Source organism: Zosterops lateralis (assembly GCF_965231275.1).
Source record: "Zosterops lateralis genome assembly, chromosome: 16".
In the NCBI taxonomy this organism is placed as follows: Eukaryota; Metazoa; Chordata; class Aves; order Passeriformes; family Zosteropidae; genus Zosterops; species Zosterops lateralis.
In genome coordinates this window covers 7,560,002-7,580,925 of record NC_139776.1, presented here as the reverse complement: position 1 = coordinate 7,580,925, position 20,924 = coordinate 7,560,002, and the positions used below count along the sequence as shown (strand labels likewise).

The 20,924-nt window shown below is 59.7% G+C and overlaps 2 protein-coding genes across 3 annotated transcripts; both read right to left on the bottom strand.

Moving 5' to 3' along the window:
• Window positions 1–1,381: 1,381 nt before the first annotated feature.
• ANGPT4 (angiopoietin 4) lies at window positions 1,382–10,887 on the bottom strand. 2 transcript variants are annotated; one of them, XM_083873515.1, is made up of 10 exons: window positions 9,963–10,879; window positions 5,575–5,730; window positions 5,241–5,362; window positions 4,707–4,939; window positions 4,102–4,217; window positions 3,606–3,707; window positions 3,360–3,526; window positions 2,455–2,585; window positions 2,176–2,368; window positions 1,382–2,071 (listed from the first exon to the last, which is right to left on the bottom strand). In XM_083873515.1, exons 1-9 carry the CDS (start codon window positions 10,275–10,277, stop codon window positions 2,208–2,210), a joined length of 1,503 nt encoding a protein of 500 aa, XP_083729641.1. In that variant the 5' UTR covers window positions 10,278–10,879; the 3' UTR covers window positions 1,382–2,071; window positions 2,176–2,207. The 2 variants fall into 2 exon arrangements, with proteins under 2 accessions (XP_083729641.1, XP_083729642.1); XM_083873516.1 differs by lacking the exon at window positions 1,382–2,071 and having other exon boundaries at window positions 2,210–2,368; window positions 2,455–2,476; window positions 9,963–10,887.
• Window positions 10,888–12,446: 1,559 nt separating this feature from the next.
• RSPO4 (R-spondin 4) lies at window positions 12,447–19,771 on the bottom strand. The gene is made up of 5 exons (XM_083873533.1): window positions 19,678–19,771; window positions 16,439–16,627; window positions 16,018–16,161; window positions 15,742–15,927; window positions 12,447–12,819 (listed from the first exon to the last, which is right to left on the bottom strand). Exons 1-5 carry the CDS (start codon window positions 19,754–19,756, stop codon window positions 12,746–12,748), a joined length of 672 nt encoding a protein of 223 aa, XP_083729659.1. The 5' UTR covers window positions 19,757–19,771; the 3' UTR covers window positions 12,447–12,745.
• Between the last annotated feature and the right edge of the window lie 1,153 nt (window positions 19,772–20,924).

Sequence of the window (20,924 nt, the reverse complement as noted above, 5' to 3'; positions counted from 1 at the left end):
CCCCTTGACTGGGCTTCCATCCAGTGCTTGGGGTCCCCAGAAAAGCTGTCATAAAGAAGAATTTACCACCCCAGCTTGATTCTTGCCCTGTTGTGTGTCCACCAAGATCCCCTGCTGGGGTGCAGGACCCATCTGACTCCTGCTGGGGTATTGTCATGTCCAGCTGCCAGGAATGTGGAAGGCAGGATGTGGTGTCAGGACGTGGTGACAGGACACGCTGATAGGACATGGGGATGGCATCTGGCTGTGAGTCAGGCTGATGAAGTGCTCTGGGGAGGACACACACACCCAGAGGATCCTTAATGATGGCACGTGGGGCACTGGATGCCTCCCCAGGGAAAATACCCTGGAAACCAAAGGGACCCTGGGCACTTGCTTGGGGACAGGCTTTGCCCTTGGGGAAATCTCTGAGGGAACCAGATCCTTGCTGGTGGCTGGGACCGGCTGTCCTGCCGGATTCCTCAGCATGGTGTGTCCCAGGGCTTGGTCTAAATTTGTTGCTATTGCTAAGGAGAAGGTGGGGGGGCCCACCAGTCCCCAGCCAGGCAAGGGTCGAGCAGACACATGTCCCTCAGGTGTTGTTAGTCCTTGGGGTGGCTCTGGTGTCCCATGCCCTGCATGAATGGGACGTGACATGGCCATCCAAATCCCTGTGTGCTCATGTGTGCATGCATGATCCTGTGCATGCAGGATGTGTGCGTGTCTGTGTGTCCATGTGCACGTTTGTGAGCAGTATTTCAATGTGCACACACAGATGCACACAGCAGCCTTGTTCCCGAACCAGGAGTCTCCATCTGACTCCCTCCCATGGGACTGCCAGCATGAAACCCCAGCACAAACATGTTCAGATACACGTGTCCCCTCCAGAATGCCCCTCCCCCTCTGCCCCCCTCCACTGCATGTCCCTGCTGGGGACAGCAGGACAGCCCCATGCTCCCTATCACTTTCCCTGGCAGCTGCTTCCCGGTGGCTCCGGTTTCGTGGGGAGCGCAGCTGAGCCCATCAGTTATTTCCAGGGAGGAGGGACAGCCGGGGAAATGTCCATCACCCTCACCCTCTGTGCTGAGATTCCCCATGGGTGCCCCATGTGCAGGCAGGAGGTGCCGGCAGGCAGCCAGGACAGAAGGAAAACCGGCAGCACCGCCCCCTGTGTTTTCCATTTTTTAATTATTCCCCACTGATGAGCATCTTCTGGAAGCGCCAACAACGTCACGTGCTTTAATCAGTGTTAATTAGCGGGTGCCTCGGGACAGTGATGAGGGCAGGCAGCAGGAGCCCCCCCCCTGCTGCTGCGTGCACAGCCGGTGTCGGTGCCAGCACCCACCACCTCCCACCTCCCAGCCCCTTTAACCCACACTCCCCTCCCCACCCACGATCCCCCAGCCCCTTCCTGCCAATCCTGGGGCCCTGTCAGCCCCTACCAGTGCAGTGTCTGCTCCCAGCAAGTGCCTTCCAGAACTGGGCCACTGACAATCCCAGGACCGGTCCCCATGAATGTCCCCAAGGACACCCCCTGCTCTTCCCGTCCTCTCTGAGAGCTGGAGAAACCCAGCTCCATCCCAGGAGGAGCAATGCCTGTCCTGCCATACATGGGGATAGTGGCTCAGGCCATGCTTGGAAGAGGACAGCCTGTGGCCCTCTGCATGGCTGTGTCTGGACAAAAGGGGAAGAAGGGACACCACCAGGCCCCAGCTTATCAGGACTCCTGTCCCACCCAGTTCCTCTAATCCTGCAGGAAAGTGGGATGGTGGGGGATTTACAATATCCAAAACCAGTGAAAAGGCAAAGCTTCCATCATGTCTGGGGTCCCTCTGAAAGCACATGGTCCCAGTGGTTCTCAGAGCCCCATCCCTGGGAGGATCTTGGAGTCTTGTCCCCAGGACAAAACCCTGAGGCCCAGCAGAAATTCAGGGAGAGAAGCTGAGGTGAGATCAGGGGGTTTCCACATGGTGGAGCCCACTTTGGCAGGTCTGGCCTTGTCCCACTCCAGCTCCTGCAGCTCCAGCTCCTGCAGCGCCCTTCACCCCTGCCCACGGCTCCTCCAGCGTGGCCGTGGTGACACCGCAGACTTCTGAAAAACGGGATAAACAAAAGTAAAAAAATATAACTCATGGCAAAGGTTCCCTGCAGCAGCTGGGGCATCTTAGCCGCCCCCAACCATCCCTTATCCCAGACTTCTCTCAGTGCTGGCAGTGGCTGCAGGCCTGTTAGAAGCTGGAGGGTCGGATCATCATGCGGGTGCCCTTCAGCGAGTAGCTGGGCCCCTGGAAGTGGTGCCAGCGGATGCCGTTGAGCTTTCGGACGTTGTTCCGGGCCGGGTAGTAGATGCCATTCAGGTTGGAGAGGCCACAGGCATCGAACCACCATCCTGTGGGAAGGCAGCAGGGTGGGAAGGTGACATTTCAGGCTGGCACTCACGGGTGCTGCATGAGGGTGTCCCCCTGCTCCACTCACCTCCTGAGAGCATCTGGGCACACTTGCAGAGACAGTTGTCATTGTCAGCATCACGGGTGCTGAATTGGGTGCCCTGCAGTGCCAGGCCACTCTGCTGCCCAGCCGTGCCACTGTAGTCCTGCAGCGACAGCCTGTGCCCAGCAGGAACACAGCCACTGTCACTGCCGGCTGCCAGGGGGTCACAGAGCCCCCAGCACTGCTCAGGGCTGCCATGAGCTGAACAGAGCACAAAGAGATGTGGGCAGGGATCCTGCAGTTCCAGCTTGGCCTCCTGTCCTTGGTCCCCAAGAGTGGAGATAGTGGTATGCTGGGGCAGAGAGGACCCCCAAGTCTCCTCCAGTCCTCTTGCTGGGCGTCAGCTTGGTGCTTGCATGGGTTGGATGGTGCAGGGAATGTCTGGGGTCTGGTTTCACCTCCAGCCCAGCAGTGAAGGCCCCCAGCTGCTTTCCACCCTCCTGCCCATGGCCAGGAGCACATGGTCATGGCAAGCTGAGCATTTGGAGCACAGCATTCCTCCCTGGACATGGACAGCCTGAGGATGCCCAACACCCCTGGGAATGCCTGGTGGCCACAGCTGTGTCATCTCCCTTGCCCAAACAAACAGCCTCAGTGCAAGTGCCCAGGTTGCTCCCACTGGGATGACAAATCCCACTGCCTTGATGCAATTTTATATATTACAAATCTACTTTTCAGGAGCCCAGGGAGAGATGAAAGTGTCACAGCAACGTGCCTGGCACCTGGAACCATAACTACAACAGGGCAACCCAGTGAAGCCCCATGTGATCCTACCCCTCCCTGGGCCACCACACCCAGCCCTTCCCCCTGACCACTGCTGTCCACAGAACTTGGGGACAGTCAGAGGTGGGGAGTGCTGGGTGGCTGTTCCCACAGTGCCTCTCCCCTACCTGTAAAACTGCCGCTCACTCCCCAGCTGGAATTTCCCGTAGTGGGCATACACCTGGCCGCCCTCCCAGTCCTGCAGCTCGATCCTCAGGGCGTAGGGCACCCGGCTCGTCAGCAGGTGCACGGCCTCATTCCCCAGCCAGTACTCCCCCGACGCGTCCCCAAAGCCCTGTGGAGCAGCAGGGTGGGTGAGTTCATGGTGCCTGAGGTGCCTCCAGGGTGTTCCCCCTCCCTGGTCAGGTACACACCTGCTTGTACTCCCTCCAGTTCCTCTGGAAGCTGAGGCTGCCGTTGGCACGAAGCTGGATGATGGTCCAGCCCCCTCGATCCATCTCCATGTCACAGTATGCCTGCAAGGGGAGTGAGGGACAGGCTGGGGGCAGCTCAGCATGGGTGCTCTATGGGTGCTAGAGCTGGCTGAGGGGCTGGAGAGGGTGTGCTGTGCCCAGTGCCTGGCTGAGGGGTCTCTCCTCCTTTCATGGCCATAGGCAGGAGCTGGGGTCTGCTGCTCATAGGTCAGAGTGCCTTTAAAATCAGCTTTATATCCCCATTTGGAAGGCTGTGCCAGCCCTGCTTTCATCCCGTGTGTGCTGCCTTCACCCCTGTGCAGCCCCCAAGGCTGGATGGGGTGGAGAAACTGCCCCAGGATGTGCCAAGCAACAGGGATCTGGTGTGGGGATGTTGTGCACTGGGTGGGCAACACTCTGGGGTGCTGCAGGGAAGCTCTCTCTGGACTGTGCTCACCTTTTTGGGCTCGCTGAGGTTGGCAATGTGCAGGGTGTAGATGCCACTGGCATGGATGCCTGCCCGGTGCACCTCGGCACAGTCCTGGAATTGCTGCTCCTGCCCAGGTGACAAGGCTGTGGCAGAGGGGACAGTGAGAAGGCAGAAACCCTGGTTGTCCCGCAGTCCTGCCTGGTTTTGCTGCTCTTCTCTCTCCCTTTGGATGCCTTTGTGCTTATGGATTATTTTTCTTCCTTCTGTGCCATCTCCTGAGGGCTGGACAAAGCAGCTGTGCCACCAGGGCTGCTGCCAGCCTAACCCCTGGGGGTTTGCCACGGCTGTGAATGGCATCAGGCTATGGATCCACCCTTGGGGCTCCAAGCTGCTCCTTGGTTGCAGTGAGTGGATCCTTTTCTAGCGGAAGGTGCTCCTGCCCACAGCAGGGTGTTGGAATGAGGTGAGTTTTAAGATCCCTTCCAACCCAAACCATTCTATGATTGAATGAGTCTATGATTTTTGAGGTGAAGTCATTCAAGTTGAGCAGACCACACAGGCACCCTGGCACACTCCTGGGAGGACGAGGAGCTTTCCCACTGCCCCCCACTCTGCCCGCACACCCCGCTCACCTCTGCCCTGGGAGACGAGGCGCACCAGCCTCTGGACAGACTGGATGAGCTGGAGCTGCTGGCGCTGGAGCAGGCTGCTGTTGGCACTGGCAGCCAGCAGCGTCTTCTCCATCTCCTCGATGGTGCCGCTCTGCCGGCTCAGCAGCCGCTGCAGCTTCTCCTTCTCTGAGTGGGCCCCCGCCAGCTCCGCCTGCTGCTTCGTTTCCATCTCCAGCACCCGCACCTCCAGGATGCTGGGAGTGGGATGCAGCGGTGATGGGGTGGCAGAGTGATCCCAGGGTGTCTGCAGGGACCCATTGCTGTCCCCATCCCCTGCTGCACCCCCTGAATTGTACCCTCATGTCTGGGATGTGCCCAGCCAGGGGAACCCAGAGCCCAGTGGCCGTGCTGGGGCTGTGCAATCCCCTAGGGACCTCAGCCAGCACCTGGAGGGGTTTAAGCCCCCTCAAAGTGCAGTGTGAGCTGGGAGAGACCAGCCTCCCTGTGGGGTCCAAGGGCTGTCTGTGGGGGTCCCTAAGCTGCCCCAGCCCCTACTTGTTTCTTTTCTGCAGCTTGTGGATCTCATTGGTCTGCAGCAGCAGCTGCTTCTCCAGCTTGGTGGTGGACAAGGAATTCTCCTGGAGCTGCATCTCGATCCGCCACGTCTGATTCAGCACCTGCCTCGGGAGCAGAGGGGAGTCTTGGCATCGGCAGCCAGAGCCACACCACACCCGTGGTGTCACCGGGCTGGCTGGTCTGTGGCACACAGCCCTGGTACCTCTGCCACTGGTGCATTAAATCCTGTGTCACCTCAGGGCATCGCTTTTGTCTGCAGACAAACCATGCTACCCACCACAGTCTCAGGGCAGTGGGGACACACGTGCCATACCTGGGCCTCCACGTCAGTGAGCTTGCGGCTCTGCTCGGCGCTGCGGTTCAGGAGGGAGCTGCCGAGCTCCAGCATGGTGGCGGTCTGGTTCTGCACTGCCGTCTGCTGCAGCTCCGCCATCTCTGGCCTCACGCTGCTCTGGATGAAGCTCTCCAGCTGTGCAGGGAAGTGAGGATCCAGGGGGTCATTTGGGCACCTCTTTGTGTCCTGTCTCAGCATCCCAGCTGAGCCTGGCACCACTGGGCACAGCCTGCAGGCACAGCCCTGTGTCTCCACAAGGCTTGACCCACCTCAGGGCCCTTGGAATCTTATCAGAGGACAGAGGGAGCTGAGCTGCTGCAGGGGAGGCTCCTCAGGCACCGGCTGCCAAGATTCCTGGGCTGTGGTACCAGCTGGGGCCTGGCACAGGCTTCTGTGTGCCCAGGTGTGCTGGCGAGCTGGGGTTGATGCTCAGCCAGGGTGGCCAGGCAGGGAGTGGCTGGCACTGGCGTCAGCATCAGCTGCCAGCCCCAATCACTGGTTTCCCAGGGCTGGGGATATGGAGGGTGAGGGGACACCATCAGCCAGGCAAAGTGGGTGTCCGGCACCCGGTGCTGCTCCACCACGTGGAAGTACTCGGGGCTGGGAAGAAGCTGGCTGCGAACACAGCTCAGACTCAGCTGAAATGACGCTTCCGCTTTCCCAGCCCGCGGGGGAGCCGCCTTTCCCAAAGGCTTTGCTATTTCTGGCAGCCCCGCCATGAGGTTCCCATTCAGCCCCTCCCCAGGGCGATGGCCTCGGTGGGGGCACGGTCCCTCGGCGGGGGCCACAGGGAGCGGAAGGGGCCGCGCTGCCGCCCACGCTGGGAAAGCAGCCCCTGAGAGCAGGAGGGACGGGGGCTGCCCACTTCCCTACATCCCACAGATGCTGCTGTCCCTGCAATCCCCAGATCCTGCTCCCTGCCTGAGCTCCCCAGTTGTGCAGGAAAAGCGCCACATCCCCCTGCATCCTGTGGGATTGTGGACCAGAATCAGCAGGGTCGTGATGCTGCTCTCTGGGCAGTGTCAAAGCAGACAATGTTGCTGGGATGTTCTGCACCATGGTGGGAATGAAGTGGTGCTGGGATGCTTGGCACTGTGGCAGACAAGCAGCAGTGCTGGGATGTTTGGCATCATGAAATACCAGGATGTTCAGGCATCCTGCAGGCAGCAGTGTTGGGATATTCAGCGTGGGAGTGAGGATTGCAGCGGGCCAGGGCACAGGGCTCTGCACTTGTTTGGCATGACGAAATCTCACTGTTCCCTCCTCCTCCGCACCAGGCAGTGGCAAAACCATCACCCCACTGTGAGTATCCATGTGGGGCAGGAGGGTCTCGGGGCAGGAGGGTCCCAGGGCTGACCATCCCAGCCAGCATTGCCTGCACCCGTTTCCCAGGGGATTTTCCCTCGCAGGAACACGCTCTCAGGGAGGAAGCAGGGAAAGGTCGGAGAGCCGCGTCTGGAAAACATTTCCCCGAGCTGAGGGATTGCTGGAGAGTTTCCCTTTAACCACGTCGTTAATCTTGTTGCTTCACAGGGCTTGGGGAGGCCTTTTCTCCCTCTCAATCTTGCTTTTCACTTTTTTTTTTTTTTTTTTTTTTTTTTTTTTTTTTTTTTTTTTAAATAAACATATCTGTGAGCCGAGGGCAGAACATACCCATGGAAAAGGTCAAGCTGGCATGGGGAAGACTGAGAGCCCTGGAAATGGAGCCCTGGATCCTGGCCCCAGCAGCTCCCTGGGAGCTGGAGTGGGGCACAGTGTCCCCAGGCATGTCTGGCATAGGGGACACAAGTGGGACAGGCTCTGTGCCAAGGACAGGGAATCCAGAATCCCCCCTCCTTCATCTTATGGATGCTGTTGTGAGCTGGGCTCTCCTGTTCTCAGAAACTCATTTCTCCACCATAAGGGCAGAGCTGCTGGGGGAAACGCTGTACTGCTGTTTTGGTCACCCCAAAACATCATCATGGAGTGGGAGAAAACTCATCCATTTGCTGTCCCCATGCTGGGATCCCAGTGCTCACAGCTGGATCATCCTGTGCTGGCTTCTTGCAGCCACATCCCTCCCCTATGTCCCAGTTCCTATCTTGCCCTGGCATTTCTAAACATTTCACAAGCACCAGCCCAAGAATCCTTGAGTCACAGGTGGGTAGAAAGTCCTCCACCTGCTCCCCACACTGCTGCACACATCCCAGGGTGAGCAGCATCAGTCCCTGTGCCTCAGGCACCACAGAGTCACCAAAATGCTACTGCCCCATTGGAGACCCCATCTGACCCCAAGTCCTCCCTAGACCCAGCAGCACCACTAAATGTTTGTGTTCAAACTAAAATTAATTCCTCCTGAGATAGAAGCAGCCGATGTGTCCTTGGTGCTGGGTCCTCACCATGTCCCCACCAAGGGGTGCTGAGTGAGGAGGGTGGACCAGCCCCCAGTGCCATGGATGGGGGTCCTGGGGGATACTGGTGCTGGAGATGCTGAGGGGGCCTGAAGAACCCTGTTGGGTACCAGGAGACCTCTCAATTTCTCAGCACCCTGCAGGGCTCCCCATGCCAGGGCAGAACAGACAGGGATGCAACGTTGTTTACGATCTGTCCCTGAACCCAATGCTTCTTTTGAGCCCTCGTTTGTTTGTTCAGGACTGGAGTCTGACCAAAACAAGCGTTACTGGGCAGCTCTGCTGAAATTTGGGAAGCTGAGGAACAACAGCAAAAAACATAGCTGCAAGCTGCCTCTAAAAGGAGAGAGCCATGCTGCAGGATGGGGCAGGATGGGATGGGATTGTTGTGATGGGATGGATGGATAGAACAGGATGGGGGAGGAGTGGGATACTGGCTGCCCAGTGCTCCACTGCCTTGTGCTCCTTGGGGCTGTGGTGAGGAGCATTGCTGCCAACAGCTGCCCAGATGTGCAGTCCCATTTTGCCTGTGGCTGTCTGCTCTGGACAGGGCCACGTGCACCTGTGGTGGGACCCTGCTCCCCTGCCTTGCTTGGCCATACAAAGGCTGCCCTCATCCCAAGGGAAGCTCAGAGCTGGCCTGGGGACACAAAGACACCAGAGCACAGGGACACCAAGGCAGAGAGCTGAGGGCAGAGGGACCCCATGGCACAGGGACCCCAGGACTTGTGTGCACCGAGCAGACCCAGCAGGTTCCACAGTGATAGAGATTCAGTGCCACCAGCCAGGTTGTCACTGGCCCTGCTGACCCCTCTGCAACACCCTGGGCTGGCTTCCAGCAGAGCCACGGTTCAGCGTTTTCCCAGCTCTTGAGGAATTTGTTCTCTAGGATGGCTGAGGGGACAAGGAACAACGTCCTGCACGTCCCTGCTGCCTGCACTGTCCCCCACAGACACAGTGGCTACCCAAGCAGTGTGGCACAGGCCATCCCCAGGACCCCCACTCAGTGTGTTGGCCCCATCCTGATCCCTGAGTGCTGCAGGGGCTCAGCACAGGGACATCACCCAGGAAATGGGAGTGCAGAGGCACACGGGTCCCATTGCAGCCTGGTGGGACACCACAGCACTCACATGTGGCTCTGCTGGGTCAGTGACAGCTGGGGACAAGCCATTTCCCCTCTTATCAGTGCAGGTACCCAGTGTTCCTGGCACTGGCTGTGGGGTTGGGGCCCCCCCAGGGATGTGTCCCTTGGGAAAAGCTATTCCTGGGTCTGACGCAGGCAGCCGCACTCAGCTGGTGGGGGCTCCAGGAAGGAAATGCTGCTTCCTGCCTCAGGCATTGGGGACGAGGCGAGCCAGGGGGGGCTGGGGGTGGCAACCCTGTGGGTACACAGCCCCTCTGGTGTGGCACCCCACTGCTCCCACTGTGCACCACCCATAGGCCACTAGGAGCTATGGGTCCCACACAAAGTCTCACCAAGTGCTGGGAGATTTGCAAAGCCTGTAAGAGGGAAAATGATGAAGCTGGAGAGATTTTGGTGGCCCCTGCCCTTGGGACTCTTGCCCTACCACTGGCCAAACCCCTTCCCAAGTCTCTTTGCCCAGAACTTGGAATTCTGATCCCCAAGGAATGCTTGGCACGGCTAACCCAGCCAGGACCATGAGGAGCTCCATGGCGAGGATGGACAGGGAATCCAGCCTCAATGGGAAGTGAGCTGGGTGGGTGATCTGCAGCACACGAGCTGCAGGCCCTGCAGAGCCTGCACACACATCCTCTCCGTGCAGGCAGTGCCTGATGCCAGCTGCACACCTGCAGAGAAAAGCTGACCTGGACGCTCAGGTGGGCACAATGCCCACAGCTGTGCCACAGGGATGCTGCACGAGTGGGTGCTGGACACAGATCCCTGCCCACACCACCCCGCAGCTTGTCCCCGCACACACATCCCCCCCATCCCACATCCCACATCCTACACCTTACCTTCAGCAGCCACTGGGTGCTGTTCTCCAGGATCCTCTCGAGGTGCCGCAGGCGCTGGGCAGCCCCGTGCCCGGCGGTCCCGGGCGAGTCCCGCTGCAGCAGCACGTTGGCCGGGCCGGGGACAGGAGCAGGGGCGGCGGGGCAGGGCAGAGGGTCGGCCTCGGGCAGCACGAAGGTGTAGCTGCAGTGGCCGTGCTGCACGCGGTGGTAGCGCCGGCGGCCGCCGCCCTCCAGAGCCCGGCGCTGGGCTCCGGCAGCGCACAGAGCCGCGGTGGCACAGGTCAGCGCCACCAGGCCGAGGCTGAGCGCCCGCATGGCGCGGGGGTCCCCGCGGGGCCGGGGTACCGCGGCGGGGGATGCGCCGGCAGCTCCTCCGTGCCGGGACGGGTCAGTGGGCGCTCGCAGCCGTGTCCGAGCGCGGCGATTTCGGCATTTCCTCTCTCTGAGCCGGCGCTGGCCGCCCCGGCCTTTTATCGGCAGCCCTCGCAGGGGGAGAGGAGAGGAAAAAAAAAAAAAAAAAAAAGAAAAAAAAAAGAAAAACAAAGGAAAAAATCTGTTTAAAAACAATACTTCTATCTTTTTCTTTCCTCTGAGTCCACTGCGGGGAGATCAAGTTTCACACGTGATCTATAAATGTCTCACACACACAAACACACACACACACTCACACACACACACACTCACACACGCAGCCCCGTCCCTCCCCCGGCCGTTCTCTGCACAACTCATCGCAGGTCCCGGCGTGGACAGCGCCCTGGCGGCACCGAGCCCTCCCACGCCCCAGTCCTGCACCCAGCGAGTCCCCCCGATCAGCACCCGCTGGGATTCACCACACCCAGGCACCCCCGTTCCGGGCAGCACGGCTCCCTCCCCGAGTCCCGGCTATTTATAATGCCAGCGGGAGCCAGGCCTGGATTTGGCTGCTCTGGCCATGGGATGGGCCCGTGGGGACCAGGAGGAGGGCTGTGTCCCAGCAGAGCTTGGCAGGACACAGGCAGACTGTGCGTGGGCTCGGCGTGCCCAGATCCCAGGCTGGGGGTCTGTCGGGGGCTGGTGGACTCTGCCCAGAACTGGGGGTCACCACGTCCTTGTACCAGGAGAGGATCTGGGCTGTGTCCCCCAGGAGGAGACAATCCCCGTGGTGGGGACAGGCTGCCAAGGGGATGCCCGAGCATCTTAGCAGAGGGGGATTTTCTCCAACACCCACAAAAAAACCCTGGTGGTTCCCAGTCCTGTGGAATGGCACTCCCAGAGTCACACTTGCTGCTTGCCCCAGCATCGGCTCAGGCAATGAGCGATGCTGGTGGTATTTTAAATAAAATCTTGGAATAAAATCTTTCCCCAGTACCCCAGTGCTGGCGGGCCAGTGCAGGGTGTCCCCCCACAGGGATTCAAGTTGCAGAGCTGGGGAATGCGGGATTGCACCGTGGCCAAGCACCCCCGACCCCCTCCGGCAGCAGCTCGTGGGAATGGGGAAAACAGGGACGCAGGAGCAATGCCGGGGCTTTAATCCGTTTATTTGTCATGAAGCGATCGGAGGAGCGGCTCCGGCGGCTTTGTGCCGGCTCTGGGGCTGGCTCGATGCTGACACCCAGCGCTCCCGTCCTGAAGGGTCTGTGCAGCCCCCGCAGCCTCCACACTCCGCGGCCAGCCCCGGCTCCTCCTGCTCACGCTCAGGGCAGGGACAGGGAGTTCGGATCCCGGCAAACTCCAAATGCAGAGCTGCCTGCGGCTGGGCAGCGATTGAAGGAAGAACACACATGGTACATATCCCGATAGAGCCCTCTGTGCCTGTGGACACACACAGCGTGGCAGGGAGGGACAGACTGGCTCATCCCCCCACGGTCACGCCCCCGGTGCTGATGGCTGGGAGGGGGTTGCAGCACTGCTTCCAACACATCCCAGTTTAGGGATGCAGGAGGCAGCAGCATCCCCTGCCCGGGCTTGCACTTGCAGTGTGTGTGTCCCTGTCCTAGACCAAATACAGACATGGACACCCCAAATTCCTGTGCCCGCATCCAGCTGGGAGAGAAGCTCGTTGAGCCTCTCTGTGAGCCTGAGGATGGTAGGATTTGGCCCATGAGGGTGCTGAGTGCTGGGCTGGCATGGTCCCAAGAAGGGTTGTCAATCTGGAGGTCCAGCTGCCTTCTGAGTCCCAGGAGAGCAGGACTTGGCCCTTGGTTGTGCCGGTGGGGATGTTGAGCACCAGGCTGGGCTGCTGTGAGCAATGGCACAGTCCCCAGTGGGGTCCCAGCCCTGGGAGTCCTGCTGCTTCCCGTGCCTGTGGCTGAGGATGGGGGACACTATCCAGCACCTGGAGCAGCTCAGTGGTGCACTGTGCCCCCCAGCACTCCTATAAAATCAGGACCATGTGGAGCCAGGGCATCTCCCAGCCCTGGGGAACACTGTCCAGGCAAGCATCAGCTTCATTAGCAGGGTCCAACCCCGGCCTAACCCCATCCCACCCGTCTGGATGAAGGGAAGGGATGGAGCAGGCTCGGGGAGAGGGAAGACCAGAGGAAAAAAGGAGACACCCCCTCACCAAGCCCCAGGGCTTTGCTTTGGACATTGCAAATTAGATTTTCTGAAAAGGAAATGTTTTACAGGCCATAAATTGTCTCAAAAGAAAAGGGGGATGGGGGCAGAGAAAATTGTGCAATTTTTTTTTCTTTTTTTTTTTTTTTTTTTCTGATGGAAAAACAGGGGTGATGTGGCTGGAGCATCATGGCAGGAGCTGGCTGGGAGCTCCTGCCATGGTGTCCCAGCTCCTGTGCTGGTGCCTGCTAGGTGCCCGTGTGCCTTTCTGTCTTCGGCTTCTTCTGCCGCTTTTTGCCTTTATTTTTGGGTTCGGTTTTCTCTGCAACAGAAAAAGGAGGAGAAAAGTAGAGCTCACTCACTGGCCAGGCAACATGATCTGACCTGAGTCCCATCCATGGGATGCTGATCCCATATCCTCTCTCAGGGTGTTAGTGCTGGACTCAGGTTCTGATTTTGGGACCCCAGAGCCCTCCCCCAGTCATGAAGCAGCAATGTGGGTCTGTGGGGGGTCTGGGTGTGCTGCTGGCATGGGCAGAGGGACACTGGTGTGTTGTCTCCACATCTCCCATGGCTGGACTCTCAGTCCTGGCACCCTAAAATCCTGAGGAATGGGGTGGGGCAGCTCAACCCAAGCAGAAGCTTCCCGGAGAAACCCCAGCTTCTCTCTGAGCAAAGACTGTGGGTGTTGGAGAGGGGCAGTGGCTGCACCAACACCCCAAAGCCAAGACACAGCTGTGCTCAGCTCTGACATGATGTGGGAACCTGCCCACCACCGTGACAGCCCCTGGGAGGATTTGGGCTGGTGGGAAGCGAGGTGGCTTTGGAGTGCATCCTTGCACAGGTGCTAATTCTCTCTCCCTGTGGATGCCCTCCACGTGTGGATTGTCCCCATCCCAGTGACACAACCAACGTGCTGGTGGAGCCTGGGTGCATCCCAGGTAAACACACTGCCAGCTTTCCAGGGTCAAGCCGTTGGGACCCAAATCTTTGCTCACCCTGAGAAGCTGGACACACACCTTCCACCTGGCTGAGGTGTTGGTGCTGAGACACCAAAGAAGCAGGGATTCAGGATAAATCCTGCTATGCCATGGGCTCCAGTGGGAGGGGGAGTCCATGCTATGGATCAGAATGGTTGCCCCAAAAATTGGGCAGCTTTGTCAGTCCTTGCCCCCCTGTGCCCACTCCAATCAGAGTCACGGGGGTTGTTCAGTGCTATGAGGGGGCACGAGGGTCCATGACTGTCCCTGGTGTTTTGTGTGCTAGCACTGTTGTCCCCAGTCCCTTCTGAGGGCTCCAGTTCTTGTCCTGTCTGGCTCTGAAACCCTGTTTCTCGGCTCTGATCTCCAGACAGTTGCCACCCACAAAGGAGAGGGCACGGCACGCACGCCAAGCGTCTGGAGAGCGGGACAGACACCCAAGGCAGATTTACAGCAGCGCGAGGGGTTTGTGCCACGGCCAAGCGCGGAGGCTTTTCCCTTCCAGCCGCCTGGATGGCTCAGAAGTGGTGGCACAAATCTCTCATCACACGGTCGGGTTCGGCCGCCTGCCCTGGCTCGCCTGGGCTGGGGGTGTCTCAGATGCATCAAGTGAACTCCTCGTCCTCCTCCAGCATCTGGATCCTATAACCCAGCACTTGGCCAGGCGGGCAGGAGCCTGGGAGCGAGGGCAGACACACGCTCTGCATGGCAGGGACTCCAAACAGCCTGCCCAGGAGTGGCTTCTGTCTCCTGAGGGGGTTGCCTGGGGGACACTCATGGGATTCCTTCTGCTGGACAGGGAACAGGCCTGTCTCTGAAGCTGATCCCAGACAGCAGCCTCAAGAGTAGAGTCCTGCCAGTCCCTGAGCCCATCACCATAGCCCCAGGGCTTCCACCTTGCAGGAACACAGACAGAGGCAGGAGGCCAAGCACTTTTCTGGGGTTCCAGTGCCTTCCCAGTAACTTCACAGGATGAGGTGCTGAAACACTGGCACAGCAGCCCCTGCCAGTGGGACCTGCTGTGTGCCAGGCAGGGCAGGGCATGGGCATCGTGCTCCAGGACACAGTGCTCTGGAGCAGCCTGTCCTCTCACATTAAATTTCTTGCATCAAACTGTCACCAGCTCTGCGGGTCTGGAGCTGGCACACACCAGTAGGGAGGGGAACATCCTCAAAATTGATCCCACCTGGCACCCCAAAGACGTGAGTCGGGACCTGGGTGGGGAAGGGAATCAGCTCCTCTGCACTGTCAGCAGGAAAATATTACTTATGATTGATGGTGCTGGGACGAAGCTTCTCTCCTGACTCTGTGGCCCTCACCCAGCACACACGTCCTCTGCTGTTGCCCCCCTTCTTCATCCTTTTCCTCTCCACCCTCACAGTCCTGACCTCCCTGATCCCTGCCACGCTGGCGGTGCCGGCCAGTCCATCCCACAGCACAGAGTGATCCCGCAGCTCCGAACCGCAACCCTCGGTGGCTCAGATCTGCTGCCAGATCGGTATCTCATGCATCCCCCTTTCTGCCAGTTACTAAGTGGAGATTTATTAGGGTAGCTTCAGTCCAGATGCCTTTGTCCAAAAATGACATCAGCCACGTCCTGGTTCCCATCGCCAGCCCTGCACCCGTGCACGCACCGCCTGGACAGACCCTGCAGCGGGTCTGCTGTGTGAAAGGTGGGGAGATCCTTGAGCCAGGGAGCCCCCAGCCTGGGAATGAGGTGGGGGGAAGTGCAGGAGCATGAGTGAACCTCTGGCCAGATAAGCCATGGAGGGGGATTGTGCCCTGGAATCTCCCAAAACTTCAGCCATCAGAAATCTCCTGGGTGATGCTCTCCTGCTCCATGACCATTCCAGCTTTTGGGGAGCTCAGAGGTTTTTGCAGGAACCTCCCCTGTGTGTCTCAACTCTCCTTACCCACAGCTGCAGTACAGAAAGCCTCCCTTCACGTCGTGACAGGATGGGAGCTGGAGCTTGGCAGCCTCATCCCACCGCGGCGGTTCGTGCCAGTGCCCAGCCCAGTCCAGCATGGAAGGGGACATTGGCTTGTCCCAGGCAGTCTCGGGGACTGCCAGGTCAGCCCTAGGGCTGCTCAGCACATGTGCCTGAGATGACGATTTTACCCAGAATTTCAAAATGCTTGGGAGATGACAGCATGGCTCGCCGGCCACTGCCAGACCCCTGCTTCCACGGCCCTCCTGCAGCGCCCCTCGGGCTCGCTTTGGAGGGACGCGAAGCCGTCCCCAGCCCCGGCGGCGTGGTGCTCACCTCCCGGGCAGTGCTTCTTCATGCGGCACCTCCTGGTCTCCAGCACGGCGGGGCAGGCAGTCCTCTCCTCCCGGGCGGCCTCCGGCACCTCCCGCACCCGCGTCTCCACACCCCACTTGCAGCCGCAGGTGCGGCTCTCGTGGGTACAAGCGCTCCACTCGCTCCACGGCCCCGGCTCGCACGTCTCTGCAGGGACAGCGACAGGAGGGAGTGGTGACCCCTCGGCGCCAGGCACGTCCCCAGGGACGGCGGGCACGGGGTGCGGGCGCTGCTTACCTTGGCACTCGCGGGTGCCGGGCTGTGCCGCAGTGCCGGGGGGACACTGCCGAAAACACTGGCCCTTGTACAAGTAAAACTTGTCCTTGCACTTCATGCAGAAGTCTCTGCTGAAGCAGCTCTCGCAGCTGGGCGACCTGCACTCTGCCGGGAGGGACGGGGGGTCAGAGGGACAGCCCGGGGCATCCGGCATCCCCGGCACCCACCGGGGACCCAAAACCTGCGGGGTCCAGGCTGCAGCTCTGGGCAAGGGAAAAGGGGACGGAGCCCCCCAGCCCGGCCGCCCCTGGATCCAATGCCACCAGGGATGCTGCGGGAAATGAAGCCATCGCCCTTCCCGCAGCACTGGGACCCGCGGGGTGGCGAGGGGAGCAGGGGGCACTTGTAGGAGCAGGGGGACCCCGGCTGGCGCGGGACCTACTTGTGCATCTGTTGACCTCCAGACCCCGCACACCAAAGTAGCCTGGGGGACAAGTGTGGACGCACATCCCGTACTGGCGGATGCCGTCCCTCCAGATAAGCAGGAAGAGCCGGTGGTGGCAGGTGATGCAGCCGTTGTCCTCAGAGCACAGGACGCAGCCCGTGCAGTTTTCCAGCAGGCTGGCACTCGCTGCGGGGACAAATGAAGGAGAGGGGCTGTGGCACAGGTGTCGAGGTGGGTCCCAGCCCCGTGGCAGCCCCTCTCTGATTCTCCGGGGTGACAGCACTGTCCTGTCTCCCTGCAAATGCCCCCCCATCTCTCTCTGCTCCTCAAATCCCCACCTCTGTCCACGCTGGCAGATAAGGGACACACAGAGCCTCGCTCCCAGTTTATTCATCACTGATGGCCTCCATCACTCCAAGATCCAGACAGAGGGTTTCCCCACGCCCAGCACTGCCCATGGGTGACAGTCGGAGCCATGTCCCAAGCTAGCCTTGCCCATCCCATGGGAAGTGGAACAACCATTGGGTCAGCGGGTAGAAATATGATCTGACCTGGATTAATCAGTTGATGCCTGTTAAGTGTGAGAGGACAAAGGGCATTTTGGATGCACTCAAGAGGAGCTGAGAAAAGGATCTGTCTGTTTGCTCAAGAGCCTCTGCTGCCTCCCTGGCTGTCTGTGCTGTACTCCCAGCCCGTGGGAGGGTGACTGGACCCCGAGGTGGGTGACCTCTGTTCCCAGAGACAAGGACAGGGTGCCAACATCCACCAGCCCACAGAGACACCACCAACTGCTCCTGCTCTCCGAGCCCATGGAAAAGCAGCCTGGAGGGATGCTCCTGGCACAGGGGCACTTTGGGAGCTGGGAAGCATTGAGCTCTGGGGACTACACATGTCCTCTGTCTTTTTGCAACCCCAGGCTAGGTGGGCATCACAAAAGGGGCCACTGAACTTCTGCATGCAGGCATCCAATATCTTCACCATGCCCGTGTTGGGAACTGTTTGCTTGGCTCTGTCACCACAGCCTGAGTAGCAGTGACAGTGCCAGAAGCCCTGGTACAGCATGCTTGGGACCTGGGCTCTATAGAACCATAGAATCCCAGAATGGTTTGGGTTGGAAAAGACTTTCAAGATCATCTCAAACCCCCTGCCATGGGCAGACACACCTTCCACTAGACAGGGCTGCTACAAGCCTGAGCCACCTGCTGAGTGCTGCCTGGCACAGACATAGACTCAGCCCTGGGAGCAATGCCTGGCACTGGTCCCTGTGACCCCAGAAGCTGCATCAGAAGGGTGCCATGGCTGTGGGGCTGGGGCAGAGGTGCTGGGGAAGCCAGGGAGATGCTGGCAGAGGATTCTGTCAGATGAAGATGGAGGGCGATTCCTCACAGCCCCGTGTGCTGGTTCCTGGCACAAGCCAGTCCATGGTGCTGTGGTGCCATGCAGTTGGCCCTAAGCTGGCTCATCCCAGTCCCTTCTCTGTGGCACACTGTCTGGAATGGCAGCACTGCCAGGAGCCTTCATTAGAGCTGCGTCTGCTGGGAGCACTAACAAAGCACCTTGGATCCATTAAGTTGTTATGGTCTCCGTTAGATATTTACCAAATGCTGACAACATTTGTGTTCCTGGCTGCAGCTGGAGTGGCTTCCCTGGAGACCCATGGATTTACGAGCCTCTTTCCCTTCCCTAATTCTTTTTGATATTTAGGGTTTTGTGTTTTGTTTTTTTTTTTTTTTGCTGCTCTCCTTCCACCTCCAGCCAGGGCAAAGAAAGTGGTGAGCTCTGGATGGGCTCTGAGACCTCCTTCCTCTCATTGGCTTTGGAAATAATCCCATGGAGGTGGGAGAAGTGGGGTCATTCTCCTCCACTCCACAGTGCTGCTGGCACGGCACACACGTCTCTGCCACCGGGAGTGACACTGGGATCCACCACAGAGAAAAACAGAATGTGGCTTACTCTGAAGCCATGAGATTAGGGACAAGTGGTGGGTTCATCTCCTGTCCAGTGGTGATGGCAGAGTGCAGGGCTGAGCTGGGATGGGCACTGGGCATAGGGCACAATGGGTACCTGAGTTGTGCTGGACATGGGTGGGACATCCCCCATCTCTGCCCACCCTATGCCCAGTCGTGCTGGGGACCATGAGTCCCTGGGGCACTGGGCTGCCCAGACCAGAGCTCCCAGTAGAGTAGGGAGCTGCAGAATCTTTTGTGGCTCCTGGACCCTGTGCTGGTTTTTCTGTGCAGGTTATCCCAGGGTATATAACATGTCTGGGGTGTGAAGCCATGGCCAGACCCCCACGCTGGCAAGACCTGAGGCCTTTGGAGCATTGTGTTACCCAGCATCAGGCACTGGTAGCTGGAGCCCCTCTTGGTGCTTGGCTGTTTCCCATCAGGGGTATTTTGGCCACCAGCCTGGCCACCCACATCATCACACACACCTACTGCCTCCACATGCCTTTAACATGGAACAACTTCAAGGGAAGCTCTCCGGGCCCCAGCCCTGAGAGCCTTGGTCCTGGGAGGTCCTGCCTCTACCCTGGCACATGTTGGCTCCAAAACCAAGGCATTCCTGGCACAGAACTGAGAACCAGCCTGGACCCACTCAACACAACCGGCTGGCACAGCCTGGCCCTGCCTGGTGAGGGGACATGAGCCAGTGCCCAAGGGAGGGGGAACATGCCTCAGCACAGCCCCAGCACACCCTGCCCTTGCCCAGGCACCGAGCAATGTCTCAGCTGCTGCCTCTTCCTGGGGAAAGGATGGGGCAGGGGACAGTGCCTGTCCTGGATCTGAGCATCCTTCCAGGAGGTTTTACTCCTAAGGCATTTTACTGTGTTATGCAGAGAAAGAAAATATCGGAAAATCAGCCCATTTTGTGCTATCTTCACTGTGTCTGGCTCTGCTGGGGTTTGCAGAGCTGGTCCCAGTGCCAGCCAGTGTCCCTTGTCTTGTGCCAGACAGTGTCCCTTGTCTCCTGCCAGCCCCAAAGGCAGGGCTGGCACTGGGCAGGCAGTGCTATGGGGCTGTGCTCTGCATCTTCCCGCACTGCCAAGCCAGCCCCATGCCATGCACCCAGAGGGGACACAGAGATGGTCCCCAAAAGGGCTCAGAGGGAATTCCTGGCACCTCCAGCCCTGGCTCACAACTCATTCCTGCTCCATGCAGGCAGGACAGGCAGCCTGGTGTCACAAAGCCACCCCGCAGGACCCGAGTGGGACAAGCCCCCTGCACACACTGTACCTTGCTTCTTCCACCGGTTCTGCGTGAGCATTTCCACGGAGCTGATGAATAACAGCAACATGAATATTATCCACTGCATCTGGGCAGGAGTGATGTCGGACAGGGAAGAAATCAAATCATCCAAGCGGCTGGCGGGCTCGGGTCCTGCCAGAGCCGGTGAAGGGTGGTGGGAGGGCGACGAGCGGCTCCGGGCTCACACCATCCCAACCCGAGCTTCGGACACACAGCCACACTTCAGGGCAGCTTGAGCCGGCGACGGTGGGGCAGGCTGGGGCTGTCAGGCCCGGGGAGTGCTCATGGTGTCGGGGAAGTGCCGGCTCCTCCAGGGAGCTCTGCCTTTATAGTCAGTGTCAGCCCCCTCTCCTCACCCTCCCTTTCAAAATAATAATAATCCTAAAAAAAAAATAAAAAATCCCCCAGCAGCAACAAAGCGACTGGCAAACGCCCTGGCTGGATCCCCCTGGAGCACTCCAGCCACCACCTCGGCTGGGAACCGTCCCGCCGTCCCGCCGCGGTCCGACTGTCCCGCTGCCATCCCAGCGCCGGGGTCACAGCGAAGCCCCCTGCGATTTTGGGGGGGTGGAGCCAGGAGGGTGACGCTGCCTGCGCCGGCCCCCCCCCCGGCTCAGCTCCCCCCGGCTCAGCTCCCCCCGGCTCAGCCCCCGCTCTTTGTCCCCGCAGGGCTGGGGGGGCAGTGACAGCCCCCGGGCAGGGCTGAGCCCCCCGGGCAGGGCTGAGTTCCCCGGAGCCGTGGTGGGTCTCCGGCAGCTCCGGCGTCGGCTGTGGGTCTGCCCCGGCTGTCCCCAGGATTGCAGCTGACTCTGATTTTCCGAGCGCTTCTTAACTCACCTCCCTCCGAGCTGCGGAGCGAAGCTGAGCCGAGTCGAGCTGTGCCAAGCTGTTCCAAGCCAGGAAGAGCTCAATGAGCTGTTTCGGGCTCCCATGAGGGTGTCCACACCCCTTGTCCCACGCTGTGCACCCCAAAACCCACCCTTGGGGCTGTGCTTGAAGTGGGATGCAGGACAGGAGGGGGACACCTCACTCGCCAGGTACCCGAGGTGACCTATAGCCGCAGGTCCCCATCCTGGGCACCCCACGTGCTTGTCCCGTCGTGCCAGCCCTGGAACAGCCTGGTGATGTCCCAGCCAGACCTCCAAGGCCACTGGCCACCAGTGACAGCCCCAGTGACAGCACATTCACTCCTGTCATCACCATGTGCAAACCAGCACATTGTGCCCCTCTCCTCC